Source organism: Rutilus rutilus (assembly GCF_951802725.1).
Source record: "Rutilus rutilus genome assembly, chromosome: 1".
In the NCBI taxonomy this organism is placed as follows: Eukaryota; Metazoa; Chordata; class Actinopteri; order Cypriniformes; family Leuciscidae; genus Rutilus; species Rutilus rutilus.
The window spans coordinates 17368634-17393427 of NC_140209.1; the positions used below are offsets into that span (position 1 = coordinate 17368634).

The window sequence follows — 24794 nt, forward strand, 5'->3', positions numbered from 1 at the left end:
TACACACGCAATAATCTGACAAAGAACAAGGGGAACACACGCAAGAAGTAGAGAGAAAGTAATGAGACTCAAGTGAGAACATGTGTCACAAGCCGCGTTTCCATTCCCCTTCAAATTGCACAAATTGAAAATATGCTGAATGAAAACACGTCAATTTCGCAATAACTCCCATTTATCGCAAACAAGTTTTTACGCTAGCATGAGGTGGTTTTTCAGGCAATTCGAAAAATAAATATTTACCAAAACTGCAATGGAAACAGTTTTTGCGCATTTACAGTCACCTGACTGGTGCGTTTGGACCGGTTTGGACAGAATACGAAGTCAAGAGTTAAAGTTTGAGATCTGTCAGGGGAATTGATGGAAATCAATCTCAAGTGTTGCTACAGCCACTTTATGTCTCCTCTTTTGACACATATACAGATTAAATGTGTTAGTTATTTTACATTATTAAAATAAACTGCAACATATACTGCTAAATCATTTACATTGAGCCTATAATGAGTCACATGATGAGACATTTTAAATTTATACATAAATAATACTGTATATATTACACCTGGAATAATATTACTTGTGGTGCTCTTTATTAAAAAAAATAAAAAACTGGAGAAAAAAAAAGCTGAAACTGTTTCAGTTTCTGCACATTTTAATGATCTAATAACTTTATTGTAATGAATGTAGTTATCAAAAAATCTAACTTTATCAATTATTCCAATAGAGAAGTTTTACAGGCTGTTATATCCTTTATCATTTAGCCTACTCAATCTGTTTCTAACAGCAAACACTCAGAATAAAGTGAGATGATCCTGAATGGCTTGTTGAATGAGTGTTGATAGTCTGAGGCTCATCAATATTAACAGATCTGCTGAAAACACTCTTTATTTCATGACATTAGTTCCTGTTTTCACCTCATTTATTATGCTGATGTCTTCAGATCTCCTGTAAATTGACACTTAAAGCTCATTTCATTGGTGTCAGACTGAGGGTAAATTGTTGGCTACAATAGCCTGTACGTTTATTTCTGTGTTGATGATTCTAACTGTTTTTCTTACCATTATTTACATTTGGAAGATATCTGGATTTTAATGAAGAAGCAGAATAATGTTAGGATTAGCAATAAAAATTGCTCAAAATAATTAATGAATTGGCACCAGAACTGTAGGATGAATAGATAGACAGATGCTTATTTAACAGGTTAAAGAATGACAAATATTTTTGCAACCTCTCATTTTATATTTTGTGGGTATGTGAGTTTTATGTGAGTCTTGTATTGTTAAGTCATTTCATGGGTATCGGGAGAGTTGTTTGCTGTGTAAGTGCGCCCTCTATTGGACAGAGGCTAGAGTGGTGGTCATATACTGAATTTTCGTGCTCGTTTCTCAGTCTGCATTCTACTGGACTGAGAGAGGTAGGTGTTCACATCAGTGCGATGTAAGCTTGAAATATACCTGTTGTAACTTTAGCTTTAGTGCACCTGGTAACTTGTACGTGCATTTTATGATGAGCGCACATATTTAGTCGAGATGTGTCGAGAACTGCTGTTTTGAGTGCTTAAGAAATTGCTAACCTCGTGGTTTGTTTTGCTGTGTGCTAGCGCTCGCCAGTCTGTCATCTTGTAATGCAGTCCACATGTTTCAGTTGTCCTTTTTCTTATGTTAGGCTGATTCTGAATGGAGATAGAATCCTGAACTTTTTCTCTCTTTGAAATTGTACGGGTATGTACTTCCAATACCAGGTTTAGAATATAATGTGTTCATTTAAAAGTTTTCTTGTATTTATTGATGTCCAATGGCACTGAACAGTCCAGATGTAAAGCATGTACATTTTGCTTCATGCATGTTACTGTGTGTGTTAACTATTGAAAGGAAGATGGTTCAAAAAACAAAAACAAACTGAGTAATTGTTTGATTTTGGCAGATCAGCTCCCCAGCTCCACCCACTACGATTACATCATCAGTGAAGCTCCTCCCACAGTAATTCTCCAATAAATGCTGTAAATTCCCATCAGCTAGAAAGGGAAGACAACATCAGGAAGAGCTGAAATCTGCAAAGACTGAGTTTATTAAAGAGGACAGTGAGAACATGAGTGATCCAGAACCCTGCAGAATGAAACACACTGAAGATACCGAAGAACAAAGAGGTTGGTGTTTATTCTTCATTCATTCATGATGCTGAGGAACATTCATGCTAGAAACATTCAAGCACTTCATCACTTTTAGATAAACAGTTAAACTATGAAATGATACAGAATGTTCTGGGTTTGTTCTTCAACAAATGGTCAGTAAAGGGAGGTTTGAGACATTTTTATATTGATTATCAATATTAGATCAAGCTAAATACTATTTTACATTTATTTTATATCTGGTTTACAATTTGCAACAACGTTACCAGAATTTTAGTCATTTTCAACATAGTTAAACAATTAATTATTTTTTAAAAATAATCAGTAAACACCAAGTTACTGATAAAGTTGTATTTGTCAAATATCATACAAGTTATTCATAATTATAGAGATTCTTCTTACAGTAACTTTGGTAACAGGGTTGATGAATTCAGTCAATGCTACAGTTTGTGTAAAAACTGAGACAATGGATTGAGATTATTCTCTTGTCTTCCCATCATGCAGTAGAAAGAGCCCAGATGATGTCACAGTTTTAAGAAATGCTCTGTTTTTAAAAGGAGGAAAATCATGTCAGGAGTAACAGGGTTGAGTGAAACATGTAGGACACAGATAATGCTAATAAAAATTGTTAATTTAAAACTAGTTAAAGCCGCGGCCGCTTTCTGTGGCAGCTTTTTCACAAACATAAATTTAACATACTGGTATAACAAATAATAATAATAAAAAAAAAAAGCAATCCACTCCACTTGAATGATAAATGTTTGTGTTATTTCTCACAGGGTTATTCACTTGAGCTTGTGTTTCTGGTGTCTCACTTTCATAGACTCATGAATGGAAATCTATGAAGGAAAAGTCTAGTGTGAACGGCCATTAATAATTAAAAGTCAAGTCATCTTCATTTATAAAGTGCTTTTAACAATGTAGATTGTTTCAAAGCAACTTTACAGAGATAAGCGTATAATTTAAGGTAACAGAGATTGTTTTGTCTTTATAGCGGTTCTTTAATAAAGTTATTTTCCAGCTAAAGATAGTTTTGATTGATTCGCTTCTGTCACAACGATCATTTGTTAAATAAATTTTGATACAGAATTCTATTTTGTCACTTCGGGGTAGGCAAAAACAAATTTTCCCAACAACGCTTTATCTGTAGAGTGGTAAAGGGATCCTCCATAGGGAGAGACTAGTTGGTACTTCAGCACTGCATTGACATCAGGTCCAGGCGAAGGTCCTTCATCAGATCTGGATACAGCCTGGATCCGGCGGACTGCGGGAAAACCTCGGGATAAACAAAGACACTAAAATTAGTGTAGATGCCATTCTTCTTATGGTGTATAACGAGTACATCAGGATTTATGGGAAGTGTTCCCGGTTCCGGCTGATTCCTAATCTATGCAGCCTAACATTGAATTATAGAAGTCTATAATGTGTTATGTGTATGCTAGGTCAAAGAGATGAGTCTTTAATCTTGCTTTAAACTGACATGACTGAGTGTGTCTTATTCCCGGACAATGTTAGGAAGACTGTTCCAAAATGTTGGTGCTAAATAGGAAAAGGATCTACCGCCAGCAGTCGATTTTGATATTCTAGGTATTATCAACTGGCTGGAATTTTGAGATCGCAATAGACGTGAAGGACTATAATGCGTAAAGAGCTCGCTCAAGTACTGTGGAGCTAAACCATTTAGTGCTCTGTAAGTAATCAGCAATGTTTTACAATGCATACAATGTTTAATAGGGAGCCAGTGCAGTGTTGACAGAACAGGGCTAATATGGTCATACTTCCTGGTTCTAGTAAGAACTCGAACTGCTGCATTTTGGACCAGCTGTAGTTTGTTTATTAAGCGTGCAGGGCAACCACCCAGTAGAGCATTACAATAATCTAGCCTTGAGGTCATGAACGCATGGACTAATTGTTCCGCATTTGTCAATAGCTGCGTTTACATGGACACCTATAATCGGATTGATGGCTCAATCGGACTAAAAAAACTTCATGTAAACACCTTAATCGTTCTGATTGAGCTCGATCCGAATGAAATTTCGATCGGATTGAAAGGGGTGGTTTATCCCTTTTGTAATCCGATCGAGAGAACATGTAAACACTTGATCGGATTGAAAACCGAAACTGAAAGGACTGCGCATGTGCAATGACGTTAAATATAGGGATGCACCGATTGGGAAATTCTGGGCCGATACCGATACCGATGTTTAACATAACAACTTGGCCGATGGCCGATGCCGATGTTTTGTCTTTTTGTTATTTATTCCTTCTTTTGTGCCACGGAAACATACAAGTCTTTCGGCTCTTGATCACAATATAGGGGCAGTCAAGGACTAGTGGTTAGGGAGTTGGACTGGTAACCCAAAGGTTGCTGGTTCGATTCCAGAACCGGTGGGAAATGACTGAGGTGCCCTTGAGCAAGGCACCTAACCCCTAATCGCTCCCCGGGCGCCACACAAAGGCTGCCCGCTGCTCTGGGTGTGTGTATCCACGTTTGCAGTGTGTGTGTGTTAACAACTCACTACTCTGCTCCTAATGTGTGTGCATTAACTTGGATGGGTTAAATGCAGAGGTCAAATTCCAAGTATGGGTTACCATACTTGGCCGTCACGTGTCACTTTCACTTTCACTTTCACAATATCCTAGAATGAGCACAAATTCGATCAGACCAATTTATGAAACAAAAAAAACCTTTAATGTCACTTTCTGGTTGAACCTTATTTATAAGTTCTTTTTCAGTTGTTATGAGGAGCAGTATGAGAGAGAAAATTGGTAATCATTGTCTGAGCCAACAAAAAAAACATTATAATATTCATTTTATTTTTCGTGTTCGCATTTATGAGGGAAAAAACACGGGTGAATGTTCATACCAAAATATTACATTTTAAGCGCGCACGCGCTCTTCTGCGAGAGAGAGAGAGAGAGAGAGAGAGAGAGAGAGAGAGAGAGAGAGAGAGAGCGCGCGCACACTATTCAGTGCGGTCAAGCTTCCCCGTACTTTTTGACAAGCGTCCTTGACAGGGAGGCCAGAGCTTCTTTGCAGCTCAAGTCGTCTTCTTTGCGGTGTGTACAGTTAACGCTCTATCTGTTGACGGCGCTGAGGGAAAAGCTCCCGCCACTGGAAGAAGCGGTCGCCGCCCATTTGTGTCCTCCTGCGCACCCATCAAAGCCGTGCAGAACGTCTTCAGCACTCGCGGATCGTGCATACTCCGCCGCTTCTTCTGCTACACACCATGGTCATTCTTTTCTCGAGAAAAGGAGTTTTCTCATAGAAAAAAAATAAATAAATGCGTCATTGTACCCAGCACTTCTGAAAATGCACTTCCGAATGCGTCTCTGTCCAACCAAACTGGATATCAACAGCATATAAAACCAAACTGACGCCCATGTGACATCGGCGAATGTCATTTTTATTTCCCGATGGCCGATGGCAGTTAACGAGGCAAATATCGGCCGTTACCGATGTTCAGCCGATGCATCAGTGCATCCCTAGTTAAATAGCGTAATGACGTATGACGCGCGGAACGAGCTGTTCTTCCTGTTGAATAAAGTGTCATATTACAGTTTTTCTCAATTGCTTTGGCACATTTTTCGAAACAGTCCTAACATTCTCTAAACCAACATGACATCATGACTTTGCGTAAACATATACGCCACTTTCAAGTCAAGTGGCGTGTTATCTATACGCATTTTGAGCTATCCGCGTGTATGTCCACGCCGTCATCTTCCGCGTGTATGTCTACGCCGTTAAATGTCTGAGTGATTCCGCGTGTATGTCTACGCCGTTAAATGTCCGAGCGAAACGAAGCAAAATGTAAATCTACATCTGGGGAGCGATATTTTTTTACTAGGATGGTAGGGGAAGACTCATAAATGGTATTAACCCCAGTGACGGGTAGGTTTAGGGACGGGGTTGGGGTAAGTCATATATATTTATATAGAGAGTAATGTAACGTTAAGTCAACGGCGTTGATAAACACGCTGAAAAGCTATTATGCGTGTTGATAGCACGCCAAAAATGGAAATACGAATTGGCGTGTCATACATACGCCATTTCATGAGATCAGTCTGTCTAAACTGTGAGTGCAAATGTCACAACTGTTTGCAGGAACTTCAAAACTTTATAGCATGTCTGCAAAATGTAGTTACTCACCCAAAACATTTAATTCATGCTTCAAATCCTAGTTATTGTGTCAATAATTTGGCCAAGGCCACCAAAATCAAAAGTATTTTTGTCATTGTGTGAGCCACACTGGTCAAAATGTTTAGTTGTTTTTTCACCACAACAGTCAACCATGAAAATTAAATCTAATCAAAAACAAAAAAAAATATTCTTGGTGGACATCGTCGCTCACGTTGGTCAGGCCAAAGATTTTCATCAACATCACATCTGATGTTTTCCATTGGCACACACCGTGGAAAAAATCTCCTTGAATGCCGCACCCATCCCCTGCAATGGTCAGCTGTGATGTCCTCACATGCAGCATTCATAGCATCCAACAAAGACATCTGATTTTGTGGTCTATGATCATACACTTTCCACCTCCATGCTGAAAAAAACTCTTCTATTGGATTTAGGAATGGAGAGTATGGTGGAAGGAATTCCACTGTTTTCCTTTCATGTGCAGCAAACCAGTCCCTAACACTGTTGGTTCGGTGGAAGCTGACATGATCCCAGACAACAACATAATTAGGCAAATGTGGTCTAACTAAACGTCTTTCTTGTTCTGGAATCAGGTCTCTGTAAAGTGCATTTAGGAAGGCCAGGAGAAGTTGGGTATTATAGGGCCCAATGTGTGGAATATGTGTGCTCTCAACGTTCTCTGAAATGGCAGCACACATTGTAATATTGGCCCCATGTTGGCCTGGTGTGTTAATTGTGGCTCGGTGTCCAATGAAATTGCGACCACGTCTCCGGCCTTTGGACAGATTAAACCCAGCCTCGTCCACAAAAACAAGAATGTGGGTCGTTTCATGTACTTCTAACTCCATGATTCTCTATGAAGAAACACAGAAAAAAATGTAACAGTAAATGTATTTTCTTATGGGTTTCTGAAACTTACAGTAAAGTAATACAGGCATCTTAGAAAAACAGGAAAACTCACTAAGTGCACACCAATGGTTTACCTGGACATACTGGTACCGCAACGCCTTGACTCTTTCACTGTTCCTCTCAGGCCTCATTCACACCGGATGCCGAAGCAACGCGGAAGCGGCGCGGAACGGAGGCCGCTTCCTTTCGGCGCCCATGTTAACCTATGGTGTCGACGACACCAGACGTGGAGAGCCGCGGCCGGCCCGCGCCGTGAAGCGCCAGTTTCGGCGTCTGGTCTATTTTTTGCGTGAGCCGCGAGTGATCCGCGTCCATTCCGGCAGGAAGTCACACCAAGAAACACGAGACATCTGGTCAATTGTCAAAATATAAGCAATTTTCAAATTAAAATACTGCGAGTATTAACTAAACACGTGTGTGTCTCGACAACGGATTAATAAAAGAAGTGTACAAACTTACTGGTTACAGAAACATGGTGTATTCACTTTGAGGTTATTTACTTACCCATGAAGTAAAAATAGCTCTGAATAAACAACAACTGAGCAGAAGCACTTGTCGACCGCCGCGGAGAATACGCGTCTGGTGTGAACAGGCAGGCGCCAGACCGCGCGTGATTTTCCGTTCCGCGTCGCTTCGGCGTCCGGTGTGAACCAGGCGTCAAATGGCACCTTATAGAGCTGTTTCATAGTCATCTGATGTCTTTTTAAAACTCTGTCTATGGTGGAAATACTGACAGAATTTATATTTGCAAAGACATTATTGTCATTTATGATTGCACTTTGGATCTCTCTTAGCCTGATGGAATTGTTGGCTATGACCATGTTGCAAATTTCTTGTTCTTGCAGTTGGTTAAATGCTGCTGCTCTGCCACCAGCGCGAGGTTGTCGTGCAGTTCTATAGAATAAACAAATAGACTTGCATTTACCTTTACAATATTGTTGTTTATACTGTAAAAATACTTTACATACTGTAAAACAAAAAAAAACATATTTTTTCCCTACGAAAGGTTTGCACAATTGATGACACTGTGGACCTGTTTACATTAGGCTGTACTCTTCGACCAGTCTCTTCCATTGTAAAACCATGATTTATGACATGATCCACAAGTGTGGCTCTGATTTCATCAGAGACTCTGACTCTTCTATTTCCACCTCTTCCTCGATTATTTCTTCCTCTACCACCACCACGTATTCTTACACGCCTTCCAATTGCTCTTCCACGAGCATGTTGCTGCAGTTCAGGGTTGTGAACGTCCTCCATTCTCAAAAACTTCTACAGCAATGATTGTGCTGTGGGCAATCTATATATATATATATATATATATATATATATATATATATATATATATATACATACATATACATATACATATATACTCCCAATGTTGATTGGTTAAATGGTTAAATGGTTGATTCATATTAGAGGTAATTTGCAATTAGATTGCGAATGCAATTAGAGGTCATGTGCCAATTTAGCAGACATTACAAACAATGTCAATGTCAGATATATTTTAGAATATACATTCATACTAATTATGATAATTGAATAGATCGTTTTGAATGTGATGGCTTACACAATAAAAAATGTCTGAGAAGTTCTGAAGTGTTTGACAGTATAAGCGAGAATCGAGTCATCAGTTTTGATCAACAAGCCATATGCAATTATTTGTTGTCCAAACTGCAGACAGTTGTATGTACTCTTTGCACACATGTGCCAAAGCATTTGCAATTTGCTCAAATCAATAAGAAATTCCAATCTGATGTGAAAAAGAAGTGAATTGTTCAGAGATCTGAACTTAATGTTTTGGGAAATAAAAAAATCATTTGAGAACTGAGCCAAAGCAATTGAGAAAAACTGTAATAAGTTTCCCGTCATTCTAAAATTCTCATTTCACTGTGAAGTGAAGCAGGACAACGTCCCACCAGTCTTTGTTTTGGATTCTCATCCACAGGTGTCTGGTTTTGGCCGCGGGCAGGGGCATTTTTACTGCGTGATCAATAAGCAGCACTGCAAAATGGTTAATATACTTTAAATTATGACCAGAGACAGATTAATATTACGCCCGCTGTTTAAAAAAATAAAGACCCAATAGAGGAGAATATTTATGCGCGAAAAGCGGGAAACTCGGTTAAGACATTCCGTTAATTTTGTAAATTGGTAAGTTTCATAAGGTTTAAAAGAAATATAGAGCAGATTATCATCAGCATAACAGTGAAAACTAATGCCATGCTTCCTAATGATATCTCCTAAGGGTAGCTTAGGAGTGTACAGAGTGAACAGCAGCGGTCCTAGTACTGAGCCTTGTGGTACGCCATACTAAACTTGTGATCGATAAGACATCTCTTCATTTACTGCTACAAATTGATAACGGTCAGATAAGTATGATTTAAACCATGCTAGTGCAATTCCACTAATGCCAACATAGTTTTATAGTCTATTTAAAAGAATGTTGTGGTCAATGGTGTCAAATGCAGCACTAAGATTGAGTAACACCAATAGCGAGATACAACCACGATCGGATGATAATAGCAAATCATTTGTGACTCTAACGAGAGCAGTTTCAGTACTATGGTACGGTCTAAATCCAGACTGGAAATCCTCACAGATATAATTTATTTTAAGAAAGGAACACAGTTGTGAGGATACTGCTTTTTCTAGTATCTTTGACAGAAAGGGTTCATTCGAGATTGGTCTGTAATTGACTAATTCTGTAGGATCAAGTTGCATTTTTTTAACAAGCGGTTTAATTATAGCCAGCTTCAAGGTTTTTGGTATGTATCCTAGAGACACAGATGAATTAATGATATTAAGAAGAGGATCTATGACATCTGGGAGCATCTCTTTGGTTTTGAAAATATTACTATAAATTACAGCAACACCTCCCCCTTTGCCTTTCAGATGAGGTTCATGTTTATAACAGTAATCTTGTGGGGTGGACTCATTTAAAGTAATGTAATTGTTTGGTTTTAGCCAGGTTTCTGTCAAACACAGCACATCTAGATTATAGTCTGAAATCATATCATTAACAATGAGTGCTTTTGGAGTAAGGCAGGGGTGCCCAATCCTGCTCCTGCCGATTGACTGTCCTGCACAGTTCATCTCCAACCCTAATCAAACACCATACCAGGACGGATGAATACCATCTCTTTTTGACAGGTCAGGTCTGCCCCATTCTATATTATTAAGTGGACACCACCTCAACAGCCAGCCATTGAGTGAACACAATCTACTAAGTATCTCATCACTGCGAACAGGAAGGGGGCCAGAGCAAATTACAGTGCTTGACATCGTACTTGCGAGTTCACACACCTCTTTAATATTAATTTTGGTGATCTCTGACTGGCGGAGTCGAACATCATTAGTGCCGACGTGAATAATGATCTTAGAGAATTTACGATTAGCATTAGCCAGCACTTTTAAATTTGCTTTGAAGTCATGCGCTCTGGCTCCTGGCAAACATGTGACTATGGTGGCTGGTGTCTCTATTTTCACGTTCCGTGTGATCGAATCACCAATTACTAGGGCACAATCAACAGGATTCTCAGTGGGTGTTTCATTGAGCGGGGCTAATCGATTTGTTATGGTAATCAGAGCGGAAGAGTGGTTTTTTGATCCGCGACTAGAGCGATCTCTCACTCACCCATTTACCTTTCTGCGCAGGCTCTACTTCAGATGGAACCGAATCATGTAAAGAGTTCACTATGCTAGGCGCATCCAAAGCAGTATCTAAAGCTCTAGCACTCTTACTATCCTCAATTAAAGTTTGGATGTGTGACTCTAGTTCTGAAATCTTCTCCGTCAGCCTGACTGTCTCCTTGCATTTATCACATATAAATCCTATATTGTCGACAGAGAAGGCTATGCTAAACATGTGACATGAAGTGCAGGTGACAATAACAGGAGAAGACTTTACTCACCGTGTTGTTGACTGATTCTTACTCACCTGGGCATTTTATGAACTCAAAGGCAAGGGCGCATGAGAGAAAATAAATAATAAATAACTGAGCGCATGGGTGGCATGTTAACAGGCTAGCGAATTACTAGTGTGTTGTGCTAATAATAACGGAAGCTAGCAATGTCAGGTTAATCTGAGATGTTGGGTAAGCTGTATTTAGTAGTATAAACAATTAGAAAAGATACAAAATGATGGTTCAAAACAGAAAGAAATACTAGTCTAAGACGGAGCTTACAGCACCGAAGCAAACAAACTCACAGCAGGCAGCGAGGCAGACGGAACGTTTTAGCAAAATAAATATCAATATCAAAGTTGGTGTCAAAATATGGCAGTATTGTACATTTTAATGTTAATATAATGTTAGATAATTGTGTTATTGATAAAATATATTTAATAGTTCTTGCTAAAGAAACATGGGATTCATGCCTATAATGTTTTAAAAATAATAGTTGGAAGATAAATTGACCTCATTCATGGAAAGTTTCAAGGACATATAATCAATTTATAGAAAGGCATGAAATTATCATATTTTATAGCAGTTGTCTACTTTCTACCATTACATCAGAGCTCACTTTCATGTCCTTTCACTTTATATTTCTCTCTATGAAGAGAAATATTTTTATGTACTAAAAATTAAACGTAATAATTTTTTCTTTCATGCCAGACCTGATGGAAGAGAGCGAGGAGAGTGAAGAACTGAGTGAAGTGGAGGAGGAACATCATGTCCAACCTGGAGGAAAACCTTTGAGTCGCTCAAAGACTAAACAGACATTTTTAAAGAAAAGAAGAGCCAAGAAATCTACAACCTGCACTGAATGTGGAAAGAGTTACACAACCAAACAAAGTCTTGAGCGTCACATGAGAAACCACACTAGAGAGAAGCCGCACACGTGTGATCAGTGTGGAAAGAGTTTCTCTTTTAAAAGTGAACTGAAGATACACATGAAGATCCACACTGGAGAGAAGCCGTTCTCATGTGATCAGTGTGGGAAGAGTTTCAGTCAATCTTCATCCCTTAATGTTCACATGAGGATCCACACCGGAGAGAAGCCATTCTCATGTGATCAATGTGGCAAAACATTTCTTAGGGGATCACACCTGAAGACACACCTGAGAGTTCATACGAAGGAGAAGCCGTATTCATGTTCTGTGTGTGGAAAGAGTTTTTCACAGAGTCAATCTTTACAGACACATCAGAAAATACACACTGGTGTGAGAGAGTACATGTGCTTTGAGTGTGAGAAGACTTTTATTACAGCAAACAGTTTAAAACTGCACCAGAGAATTCACACTGGAGAAAAACCTTACAAGTGTTCACACTGTGACAAGAGATTCAATCAGTATGCAAATCTGAAAACACATGAGAGGATCCACACTGGAGAGAAGCCGCTCACATGTGATCAGTGCGGAACGAGTTTCTCTTTTAAAAGTGAACTGAAGCGACACATGAGGATCCACACTGGAGAAAGACCTTACAAATGTTCACACTGTGACAAGAGATTCAGTCACATATCACATCAGAAAAGACATGAGAGCATCCACACTGGAGAGAAGCCGCACACGTGTGATCAGTGCGGAAAGAGTTTCTCTATTAAAAGTGAACTGAAAATACACATGAGGATCCACACTGGAGAAAGACCGTTCTCATGTGATCAGTGCGTAAAGAGTTTCTCTATTAAAAGTGAACTGAAGATACACATGAGGATCCACACCGGAGAGAAGACATTCACATGTCATCAATGTTGCAAAACATTTCTTAGGGCATCAGAGCTGAAGACACACCTGAGAGTTCATACGAAGGAGAAGCCGCATTCATGTTCTGTGTGTGTAAAGAGTTTTTCATCGCTGCAATATTTACGTGGACATGAAAAAATGCATACTGGTGAAAGAGAGTACATGTGCTTTGAGTGTGAGAAGACTTTTATTACAGCAAACAGTTTAAAACAACACCAGAGAATTCACACTGGAGAAAAACCTTACAAGTGTTCACACTGTGACAAGAGATTCAGTCTGTCAGCAAACCTAAAAAAACATGAGAGGATCCACACTGGAGAAAAACCTTACAAGTGTTCACACTGTGACAAGAGATTCAGTCTGTCAGGAAACCTGAAAATCCATGAGAGGATCCACACTGGAGAAAAACTTTACAAGTGTTCACACTGTGACAAGAGATTCAGTCTGACAGCAAACCTGAAAAACCATGAGAGGATCCACACTGGAGAAAAACCTTACAAGTGTTCACACTGTGACAAGAGATTCAGTCTGTCAGGAAACCTGAAAATCCATGAGAGGATCCACACTGGAGAAAAACCTTACAAGTGTTCACACTGTGACAAGAGATTCAATCTGTCATCAAATCTGAAAAGACATAAGAAGATCCACACTGGAGAAAAACCTTACAAGTGTTCACACTGTGACACGAGATTCAGTCTGTCGGAACATCTGAAAAGACATGAGAGGATCCACAGCAGAGAGAAGCCGCACACGTGTGATCAGTGCGGAACGAGTTTCTCTACTAAAGCTCACCTGAAGCGACACATGAAGATCCATACAGTGGATAAACCATTGAAACACAGACTGAAATCATTGTAAGTAGTAGAGATGCACCGCTTACAATTTTCTAGGCCGATTCCGATTTCCGATTTTTCATTGAGTTTGACCTGCCGATACAGATTTTAACCGATTCCAATTAAACTTTTTCTAACCACTTTATAGCACACAAAAATATTTGTTTTCTATATTTTCTTTAATAGAACATATAATTTTTTTTTAATAGATAATGTTAATAACTAATATAGAACTATATAAATTACACCTGGTGTGGGAAATTCACAGTGCGGTGTTATGGAAGAACCATTTCCTTCTTTTCACATTCAATATCAATTTCTTCTCTCATATGCCACATGTCCAGCCAGGCTAAACAAGCACTCACACAACAACACTAATTGTGCTCACCTGATCCTCCTGTGCTCTGGTCCCTTTATATTGTGCCTCTTTTCCTTCATGTCTTTGCTGGTTCGTTTTGTGCGTTGTGTGCATTCAATTTCTCTGCAAGGTTGCAGTGTTGTTTAATTTATTTTTGTTTACTTCTGTCCTGGCAAGCCACTCTAGTACCTAGTGCTGTTTCATCCCACCTATGCCAAGCCTCTGGTTCCTTGAGCTGCTGTCAAGTTCCCACTGTTCCCAAAGAGCCTGGGTTTGTCTAATCCCTGACCCACCGGTTCTCCAGCTGTGCCCTCGACCCACCTGTTCTCCAGCTGTGCCCTTGACCCACCTGTTCTCCAGATGTGCCCTCGACCCACCTGTTCTCCAGTTGAGCCATCGACCCACCTCTTCTCCAGATGTGCCCTCGACCCACCAGTTCTCCAGTTGTGCCCTCGACCCACCTGTTCTGCAGTTGAGCCATCGACCCACCTGTTCTCCAGCTGTGCCCTCGACCCACCTGTTCTCCAGCTGTGCCCTCGACCCACCGGTTCTCCAGTTGAGCCATCGACCCACCGGTTCTCCAGTTGAGCCATCGACCCACCAGTTCTCCAGTTGTGCCCTCGACCCACCTGTTCTGCAGTTGAGCCATCGACCCACCTGTTCTCCAGATGTGCCCTCAACCCACCTGTTCTCCAGCTGTGCCCTCGACCCACCGGTTCTCCAGTTGAGCCATCGACCCACCGGTTCTCCAGTTGAGCCATCGACCCACCAGTTCTCCAGTTGTGCCCTCGACCCACCTGTTCTGCAGTTGAGCCATCGACCCACCTGTTCTCCAGATGTGCCCTCAACCCACCTGTTCTCCAGTTGAGCCATCGACCCACCTGTCCTCCAGTTGAGCCATCGACCCACCTGTTCTCCAGCTGTGCCCTCGACCCACCTGTTCTCCAGCTGTGCCCTCGACCCACCTGTTCTCCAGCTGTGCCATCGACCCACCTGTTCTCCAGTTGTGCCCTCGACCCACCTGTTCTCCAGCTGTGCCCTCGACCCACCTGTTCTCCAGTTGTGCCATCGACCCACCTGTTCTCCAGTTGTGCCCTCGACCCACCTGTTCTCCAGTTGTGCCCTCGACCCACCAGTTCTCCAGTTGTGCCCTCGACCCACCTGTTCTCCAGTTGTGCCATCGACCCACCTGTTCTCCAGTTGTGCCCTCGACCCACCTGTTCTCCAGTTGTGCCCTCGACCCACCTGTTCTCCAGTTGTGCCATCGACCCACCTGTTCTCCAGTTGTGCCCTCGACCCACCAGTTCTCCAGATGTGCCCTCGACCCACCTGTTCTCCAGTTGTGTGCCCTCGACCCACCTGTTCTCCAGTTGTGTGCCCTCGACCCACCTGTTCTCCAGTTGTGTGTCCTACTCTATTGTTTGGACTGTTCCGCCTGTTTTTTGTCTTTGTCAATAAATATCACTCCCCGTTCATTCTGCACCTGGGTCCTCCCTTCTCTGAATCCTGACAATTTATTTATGTCTCAAAAAACAGTACTAGAGATTCTAGACGCCATATCCATTTTTGCCCTTTTAAAGACACGGGAACCCTGTATCTCAATTCATATACAACAGTTTACTGATAGTCAACTCATTTTATGTTCACTTAATATCCACTGCATTCTTTTCCCATTTTTTCATGCTATTTTTCTTTCATTATATCCTGAGCAATCATCTCATTATTCAATCAGAATATGTCATCTCTGTTGTCATCAGAGATTGAGTTATTATGTGGAATACTCGATGCCTAACAATTCAACTACTACAAGTTGATACTCCCTTAAAAGTTGTAACCTTTGCATACTTGGTTTGCAGATGATAAGTTTTCCTTTCATACATTTTTGTTATATTGTTGTTTTGTCATCTAGGACTGTGTTGCGTATGGTCAATCTCACGGTGACTTGTCATTTTAAGATTCAGAAAGGCTTTTAACTTTTAACTTCACAAATGTAAATTACAGCTTAGCGCCGAAAAGTCTGAATCAAATTGCCCTTTTGACACGTTTGTGGCCAAGTGAAGCTTAACAGGACCATCTCCAAGCTCCTCTCTTGTGGCTTCAAAGACTTTATCAGTCAAACCCCATTTCTCTGCAAGCGAGAAACCCAGGTGGCCAGAAAAGACCACTGCACACACACACCAACATTCCTTGCATTTAATTCAGAATATAAGTGATTCAAAAGTGTAATGTGATTCAAAATGTGTGATGTTTTTAAGTATGCATGTATGATTAGCCTTTATATCGACATAGTTGTGATTTCCTAGTGTAGTTTGAACTTATAAGTGCCTATTTTATAGAATGTATCCCTAACAGAACGTGGTTCTGTTACTGGACCCCCTTTTTAGACTGATAAGAGTTTTACAACCCCAAAAGGAATCTGCAGAGAGCTGTGACAGCTCACTCGATTTCTTTTTGAGGATTTGATATAAACCATGTTAATCCTATTATATATATATCCACTTGAGGAATATATTTAAACATGCATCTCATTTTCTAATCTAATAATTTTCCTTCTATGTGGTTTGGTCTTTGTGTTGTGAACTTTTGGATTGTTTTAGACCTGTTTACATACTATGGTTTATATAAAATCATATGTGTGGCATGTTTAGTCTCTACAAACTCCAATCTTCGTTCCCCATTTGTTAATTCACATTACATTTTGTTAACTTCATGACACATTAGGATTATAAGCATCTAAAAGATTTGTGTGTTAAACATCCAATTAAATTACATGATTCAGAGGTATGCCCGAACAAAGGGTCATAAAAACGTTCCCACCAAAGGAAAATGGTTCTTATTGGCTTGCATACACCTAGAGGGTGTGTTCATTTCACACTTTTTAAATGTTACGGATCACAAATATCCGAATGCTTGCTTTTAGTAACCGAGAACGTACACTCACAAACACGCATTCCTGTTCAGCAACAAAAGCCAATGCAAGTATTATTCTTTTGCAAGGCTTAAATGCGTAAATATCTGTCCCTGCTTAACCTTTGTGTTGTGTTCAAAACCCTATAACCCCCGGGATCTTCCCAGTCAAAAATGGCCGGACTATAAAAAATAGCTTATAAATCTCTCATTATACTATATTTTCCCCCAATATTTGATTCAATCATTTTGTCAACTTGTTCTCTTTCAATTAGGACTGGTTTTATATTTATATTTGCATCTAATTAATCGTAGGCCTCATTTATTTGACAGTAGGGATCTCTTTTTTTGAGTAAAAAAAAAACATTCTTTTTGAATAATTTTGGAAATATTAAATAAAATCGGAAGAAAATTGGCACTGTTTATCACACTAGTCTACTTTCATTTTTCACCAGGAATTTTGTTTTGAAAAACTTTTATTTTGTACAAAATGGCACATTGTCACACTTGTGGTCTTCCCGGTCAAAAATGACCGGCCTACAAAAAATTGCTTATAAATCACTCGTTACGCAATATTATCACCCAATTTTGGTTTCAATATTTTTGTCAACTTGTTTTCTTTCAATTAGGACTGGTTTTATATTTCTATTTGCATCTGAATAATCGTAGGCCTCATTTATTTGACAGTAGGGATCTAATTTTTTGAGTAAAAAAAAACATTATTTTTGAATAATTTTGGAAATATTAAATAAAATCTGAAGAAAATTGGCACTGTTTATCACACTAGTCTACTTTAATTTTTCACCAGGAATTTTGTTTTGAAAAACTTTTATTTTGTACAAAATGGCACATTGTCACACTTGTGGTCTTCCCGGTCTTTCAATTAGGACTGGTTTTATATTTCTATTTGCATCTGATTAATCGTAGGCCTAATTTATTTGACAGTAGGCATCTCATTTTTTAAATATTTTTTTTATTTTTTATTTTGGAAATATTAAATAAAATCTGAAGAAAATTGGCACTGTTGATCACACTAGTCTACTTTAATATTTCACCAGGAATTTTGTTTTGAAAAACTTTTATTTTGTAGAAAATGGCACAGATTTACATTTGTGGTGTTCCACTGGGCCATTGAGGGCCATTGTTTCAATGGGCCATTGAAAGTGAATGGGAGAGACTGAAAAGTCTTAAGGAGCATGGGTCTACACATGGGTCTCTTGACATGGGTCTCTTGAAGGGCTTCTTTTACAAAAACCTTGCTCAATTTTAGTAAAAGGCCTGAATTATGCTTGCTGTATTCTACTCATTGAGACCTTTCAAATGACATATGACACAGGACTATCTGAGCTGTATGATGTTTTTGACATTGCTGAATGTAGTACAAAAAAGTAGTTTATAAATTATGAATTTGTTTTTTTCTATTTATCAGCAAATAACTCAGCATTACTTCTACAAATAATTTCTACAAATATATGCCACCATAAATACGACCTGAGGAGCTTTAGCACTCTCTCGACTCCCATACAGATATTTTCATTCAGAGAAACAGAGGAAGCTCCCGAAAAAAAAAGTTGCTTTATTTTATGATAGTCCGGTATATAGACACGAGACGTAGGCTACTGACATATAAAATAAAAACATGACTGTGATAGCCTTTATGATTGGTCTGATTTCTTCAAGTGTTCACTATGTTTTTCTACTATGCGTATCTTAAAGCGTTTACTATGTTTACTATGGTAACGGTTAGCGCGAATAGTCTTTTGAAACACAAACATAAGGCATTCAAACATGAACGCGAGTTAAATTATAAGTCTTTAATGCTGACAGAATCATCCGGCGCTGCCGTCTCCCGACTCAAGTGAACTCCGCCTCTGTTCGTAACCACTCCTCTAGCCCGAGCTGGCCCGCTTTGGCCCAAGGTATTCGACGGGCCAGAAATCCTGGCCGTTGGCCCCGAGTAAGCCCCGATCAAGCCCCGGAAGTGACAGTGGAAACGCGACTGGCCCTGGCACGCACTAGCACGGCCCGGCCCGGCCCGGCCTGGCCCTGGCCCGACAGTGGAAACGCGGCTAATGGCCCAGTGGAACACCACAAGTGTAAGTGTGCCATATTGTACAAAATAAAAGTTTTTCAAACCAAAATTCCTGGTGAAAACTTAAAGTAGACTAGTGTGATCAACAGTGCCAATTTTCTTCAGATTTTATTTTTCCAAAATAAGGTTTTTTTTACTCAAAAATGTAGATAACTCAAATAAATGAGGCCAACAATTAATCAGATGCAAATAGAAATATAAAACCAGTCCTAATTGAAAGAGACCAAGTTGACAAAAAGATTGAATCCAATATTGGGTGATAATATAGCATAACAATGATTTATAAGCTATTTTTTGTAGTCCGGTCATTTTTGACAAAGTGATAACATTAACTAGTATTTTGGGGTAAAAGAAAATTCTCTCCGGGTCAAAATGACCCGAACACCACATGAGGGTTAAGGTGATTCTGATTCTTTTGCTGGTTCTCAAGGTTCATTGTCTGTGATATGTTTGCCACGCTGTGATCTGTTTTTCTATCTTTCTTTATTTACTTTCCTTATATGTATTTCATATATGAAATATATGTATTCTTTGTTAGATGTAGTTGTATGTTTATAGTTTAATTTATTAAAAACCCATTATACGCTTGATTGTCTCTGTTTGCTGCTCACAGAACAAAAGCCCTCTTAAATGTGTACGATCTTAGCTACAAGCTGTAATTGTGATCAGACTACAAGTTAATAATTTTGTAAAATAAGAAAGTTCTTCCTCATGGCCAGAGGAATAGCCTTTCTTGACAGTTGATAAGAGGAATCCTCCTTGAGAGTCAATAAGAAATCCCATGATTTGTTTGGGGGACAAACAAATTATTCAATGTGATATTAATTTTGTAGGAATTCACAAATTTGATATATAGCCCATCTGTATATTCATAATTAATTGTAATTCATTGTGGTTAACTATTTATATATATAGAGATACAAATATATGGGCTTGTATTGCCTTATTGGGCGATTTAAAGTGTGTAAGTGATAGCCAGTATGATTAGTTATTGATTATTAATAATTGATAATTAATAATCAGTAACTGTACATTCCCCTCATTTTAGCTGGTGTCGCTACAACTGTTTTGCCAATTAATGCCTTTTTCAGTTTTCAGGGTTTGCTATTCCCTGCGAGTCATTTTCTCTACTTGAACGTAGGCAACTTAACTGTGGGACATGAACAGCAGAGAGTTGAAGATGCCATGAGAAGGAACAGAACGCCAGAGACACTAGAGATTTTGTTCGGCTTGTCAAAGCCATCGATGGACATACAAGAAGAAGAATTGCTATATGGACAGAGTTCTTTACAAGTCTCTCCACATTTTTGTGCATCTGACTAAGCCTACACCTGATGGGAGTAGGTCATCCTTGACAATGACAATTATCATCATTACTCTTGTGCTACAATGCCAATGGAGACACTTCTTCAATGCACTCAGCCCTAAATATTAAGGTCACAAATGTACCTCGCATAATTGCTGAGGATCAATGAGGGATTCTAGAACTCTTTACTGCCCTAGTACTTCAGAAATCCTTTTAAAGGTATACATGTTGTTGTGAAATATGCAATTATTCTATTTATGCATTTTGGTATATGAAGTACTTATGGGTCACAGTAAACCACAATTGTAATTGTATTAAAATGGTTTATAAAGAAAAACACTGCACTTTGTGTTGTAAAATCATTTATTGAGAGAATGGTTCATAAAGAAAAACATACCACACTGAACGTTGTAAGCATTTATTAAAGGGTAACTAAACCCCTGGTCAGAGCCTGACTCCACCCACTGGCAATATTTGAAAAATGCTGGAAAAGTAGGCAGAGCCCAGTGGAGAGGGGGCGTGCATCTGAAACGTATCTCTCTGCAGGCAAGGGCGTGGTTAGCTAGTACTCTCTGACGTCAGAGGGTACCACAACTTCCAATAGGAAAATTCAACTGCAGTAGCCACCGTTCAACCTGAAGAGGGCAGCACTCAGACGTTTTTACACCATATTTTGTAAAATTAAAACACTTTAAACACAAATGTCAAAAAAATTACTTGAATAAATGAACAGCACTAATAAAGCCCCATTCTTACAGATCATTAACTAAAAAAAGTTGGTTTAGGGTTTAGTTACCCTTTAAGCATATGGCAGAGTAGAGAGAAACTGAAAATGTATTAGAAAGAGCTTTGCCAAAGAAAGAAGAAAAATGCAATTATTACCGTCTATGTGTTGCGGACGACACAGAAGATACAGCGATGAAGAAAAGGTCCAGAAGGAGGACGAAGCTTAGAGGCAAAGGCTTTAAATGACTAAGTCTTAGGGGGTTTCCAGGAGGGGATTACCAATGAACAAGTTTTAGGGAGTTTCCAGGAGGGTTTTCTGAAGATGTCAAAAATGTTGATGGACTTTAAAAAGAGCTGGAATGACATGTCCAGTCAGAGCTGATTCAACAAGGACGTCTCCGGTGCTGGATGCCTTGTCATTGTGCCTCATGAAGTTAAAAGCTTGTAAATTATTTGGTTTTGATTTACATTTATTTTATATATTAATACCTTTTATGTAAACTAGTTTAATAAAAAAATATAAATAATTGAAATTAAGAAGCTGGCCTGCCATAAGTCTCTGTTTTACAAAAGATTGAGCTGAACTGACCACGGAGACGTCTTCTGTGATCTAAATATTGTAAGTATGGAAATTCAAAATGCTTATTATTTAGGACAGATTTGACCTACTTTACCTAACCCTGAGAATAATTAAAACAAGGTTAAAGGTGTTTAAAATTACGCACCATAAAACATGGCACCCAATGTGAAAGGGGCAGATTGATCATTTAGCCGATAAAGCTGTGAGATAAATCTCATATGGCAGGTCTCAGAGAGGCTAGGAGAGCCGAAAAGACAGGGCTTCTGTGAAGGGGAGGGACGCCTCCTTAACACAGAGCCAGACTCTTCATTCAAGTTAATACGAGTGATCCTTGTGTACTTGTAGTGGAGAATATTGATATATGAGTAAATACATAAGTTCGAGAGAGAGAGAACTTAATCTATTAGCACTTTTGCTTCTATCCAGAGACCACTGAGAATAGAAGAATTTAATGAAACAATAGCCTCAGCTGAAATACTGTGGGCACAGAAAGTAAAAGTTAAAGGGTAACTAAACCCCTGGTCAGAGCCTGACTCCACCCACTGGCAATATTTGAAAAATCCTAGAAAAGTGGGCAGACACCAGCGGAGATAGAGGGGACGAACCGTGAGCGGAAGGGCGTGCACCTGAGAGTCCTGCTGTCAGACTGTCTAAAATGGATAGTTTGCTCACAGGGTCGCAAGACGACGTAAATATGCATCTGATGAGTTTTATCGAGTTGATGTCAATAGCGCGCGCGCTCTCATTTGGCATATTCATATTTTGCCGCTATGTGAAAAAATCCAGCAAAATGTGCCGACGCGTTTGTCGACCCCAGAGGATTAACTTTAGCCTAACCATAAATTGTGATTAAAATATATATGATCACTCACATCAAGACGCCGCTGCGGTGGTGGAGTCCATGCAGGATCGAGGAGCAGCGTTTGGCACTGCGTCGCTGTTCAGCACGAGCTGTGTGGAGAAGCCCATTTCCACCTCTATTGCGTTGGAAAAGCAATTCCGAGTAAAATGCAGGTTTTACACTCACGGTCTTCCAGGCCAAGTGCATGCAAACACTGGCGCCTAATTTCCAAGTCTGCTGGAAAGCTATGCAGTCCAGCAGTGCTGTTGCACCCAGCAACAGTACACCTACCACTGTCCTAAATACAGATACATCTACGCTAGCTCATCCAAGGGCGTGGTGAGCTCGTACCAAGGGAGGGCGTGGTGAGCTGGAACCAGCCTACGTCACGCAGTACCGCTTACGTCACGCAGTACCGCAACATCCAATAGGAAAATTCAACTGCAGTAGCCACCGTTCAACCTGAAGAGGGCAGCACTCAGACGTTTTTACACCATATATTGTAGAATTAAAACACTTTATACCCAAATGTCAAAAAAGTTACTCGAATCAATGAACAGCACTAATAAAGCCCCATTCTTACAGATCATTAACTAAAAAAAGTTGGTTTAGGGTTTAGTTACCCTTTAAAAGATTTAAAAATAGCACTGTATATATTCAGTGTAAAAACAGAGAAGATGAGATTATATTGTCAAAAATACCAAAAGTAGGAACAATAACAATATATGATACTAATTTAGACAAACTACCAGGAAAACAGACAGAAGAGGAAAAAAAAAAATCAATATATGGGAGAAATAATTAATTTTGAAAATATTAAGAGGAGCTCTTCCAAAATTGAGACAAAATGAATTAAAAGGGGGGGGGGATGCTCATTTTCACTCAATCTCCTGTTAATCTTGAGTACCTATAGAGTAGTATTGCATCCTTCATATCTCCAAAAAGTCTTTAGTTTTATTATATTTATAAAAGAAAGATAGGCTGTACCGAGTCTTTCCGGAAAAAAACGAGCGGCTGGAGGAGGGCCGTGTGGGCGAAGCTAAAGCTGTGCTGACGCGCCGATTGCTAACAACACAGAGACATTTGAAGTAGTTTTACTCACCGCCTGCGACCGCGAACCTTTATCATTGTGACTGCTCGATCCTTAAGCATTAGACGATCTGCAAATCCGTCGATCTGGGCTTTGTTTATAAAACAATCATGTCGAAATGCAGGGAACAAACAGTCTTGCACAACTCCGTTTTTGCCCCGGAAAAACAAACTGCATCCACTGTTCCTGTTACGCTGGGTTCTGTGGGAAGCTAAACACGGTAAGCTTTCCCTCACATCCAAAACCACACTTTGGAGACATTCTTGAAGAAATCCTATGCAGCGCTGCCGATAATTTCCTGTTGATGTGCGTGGTCTCGCTCTCCTCTGGTCGGCGTGTGCGCGGGCGCGCTTTTCCGAGAGAAATGCTCATATAAGGAGTTCCACTCTCGTCTACGTCATTAGATCCACGATCGAAAAAAATCAGCCGAAACTTGTACCAACCCGGAAGTAAGATTTTCGGCACAGAAATTCTCCGTTATTCGTCCAAAATATTTTTTTTAAACTTTGGCCATGTTTAGCATGAGAATCCATCTCTTTAACACTGTAAACAACTCTGAATACATGAAACACCATTGTACCCCCCCCCCCCCCCCCCCCCCCTTTAATGAAGTAAGAACAAGAAATAATGGATTACAGATTGGAGAAAGTAGAAATATAAATGTTATGGTCTAAAGTAGAGGCTATACAGGGAATCTCTCTCTGTCCTAGCGTGTATCCCATATTTGTATAGGGTCCGCTTGTTTGCATGCTTTTCGCCACTTGGCTCGGTCCAGGGCATCATCAGTGGTGATATTTACTGTGCGCATATCCTCCGCCAGACGATCGTGCCACCGCTTCTTTGGCCGGCCACGCGGTCGTCGCCCGGGTGGTGATAGATTATAAGCCGTTTTCGCCACTGTCTCATCGCCACTTCTGATGACATGGCCATACCAGCGGAGTCGGGCTTCACGCATCTTATGGACTATGGGCACCACGCCCATGCGCCTTCTGATCTCTTCGTTCATGACGCGGTCGAATCGCGTGAGGCCAAGGGACCAGCGGAGCATCTTCATCTCCATAACATGGAGGGACTGCTCATGTTTGGTGGTGGCTGGCCAACACTCGGAACCGTACAACGCGGCCGGGCGTACAACGGTTATATAAATCTTGCCCTTGAGTGGTATGGGCATTCGGCGATCACAGAGAATGCCTGTGACTT

At 40.0% G+C, this 24794-nt stretch overlaps 2 protein-coding genes across 2 annotated transcripts in view; one reads left to right on the top strand and one right to left on the bottom strand.

The window, feature by feature from the left end:
• LOC311291374 (uncharacterized protein) overlaps positions 1–24794 on the bottom strand; it is a 668579-nt gene that overhangs the window by 570021 nt on the left and 73764 nt on the right. The window lies entirely within an intron of this gene.
• LOC311290965 (uncharacterized protein) lies at positions 1669–15523 on the top strand. The gene is made up of 6 exons (XM_084409784.1): positions 1669–1715; positions 1918–2140; positions 11792–13715; positions 14230–14750; positions 14833–15198; positions 15365–15523. Exons 2-4 carry the CDS (start codon positions 2083–2085, stop codon positions 14243–14245), a joined length of 1998 nt encoding a protein of 665 aa, XP_084265910.1. The 5' UTR covers positions 1669–1715; positions 1918–2082; the 3' UTR covers positions 14246–14750; positions 14833–15198; positions 15365–15523.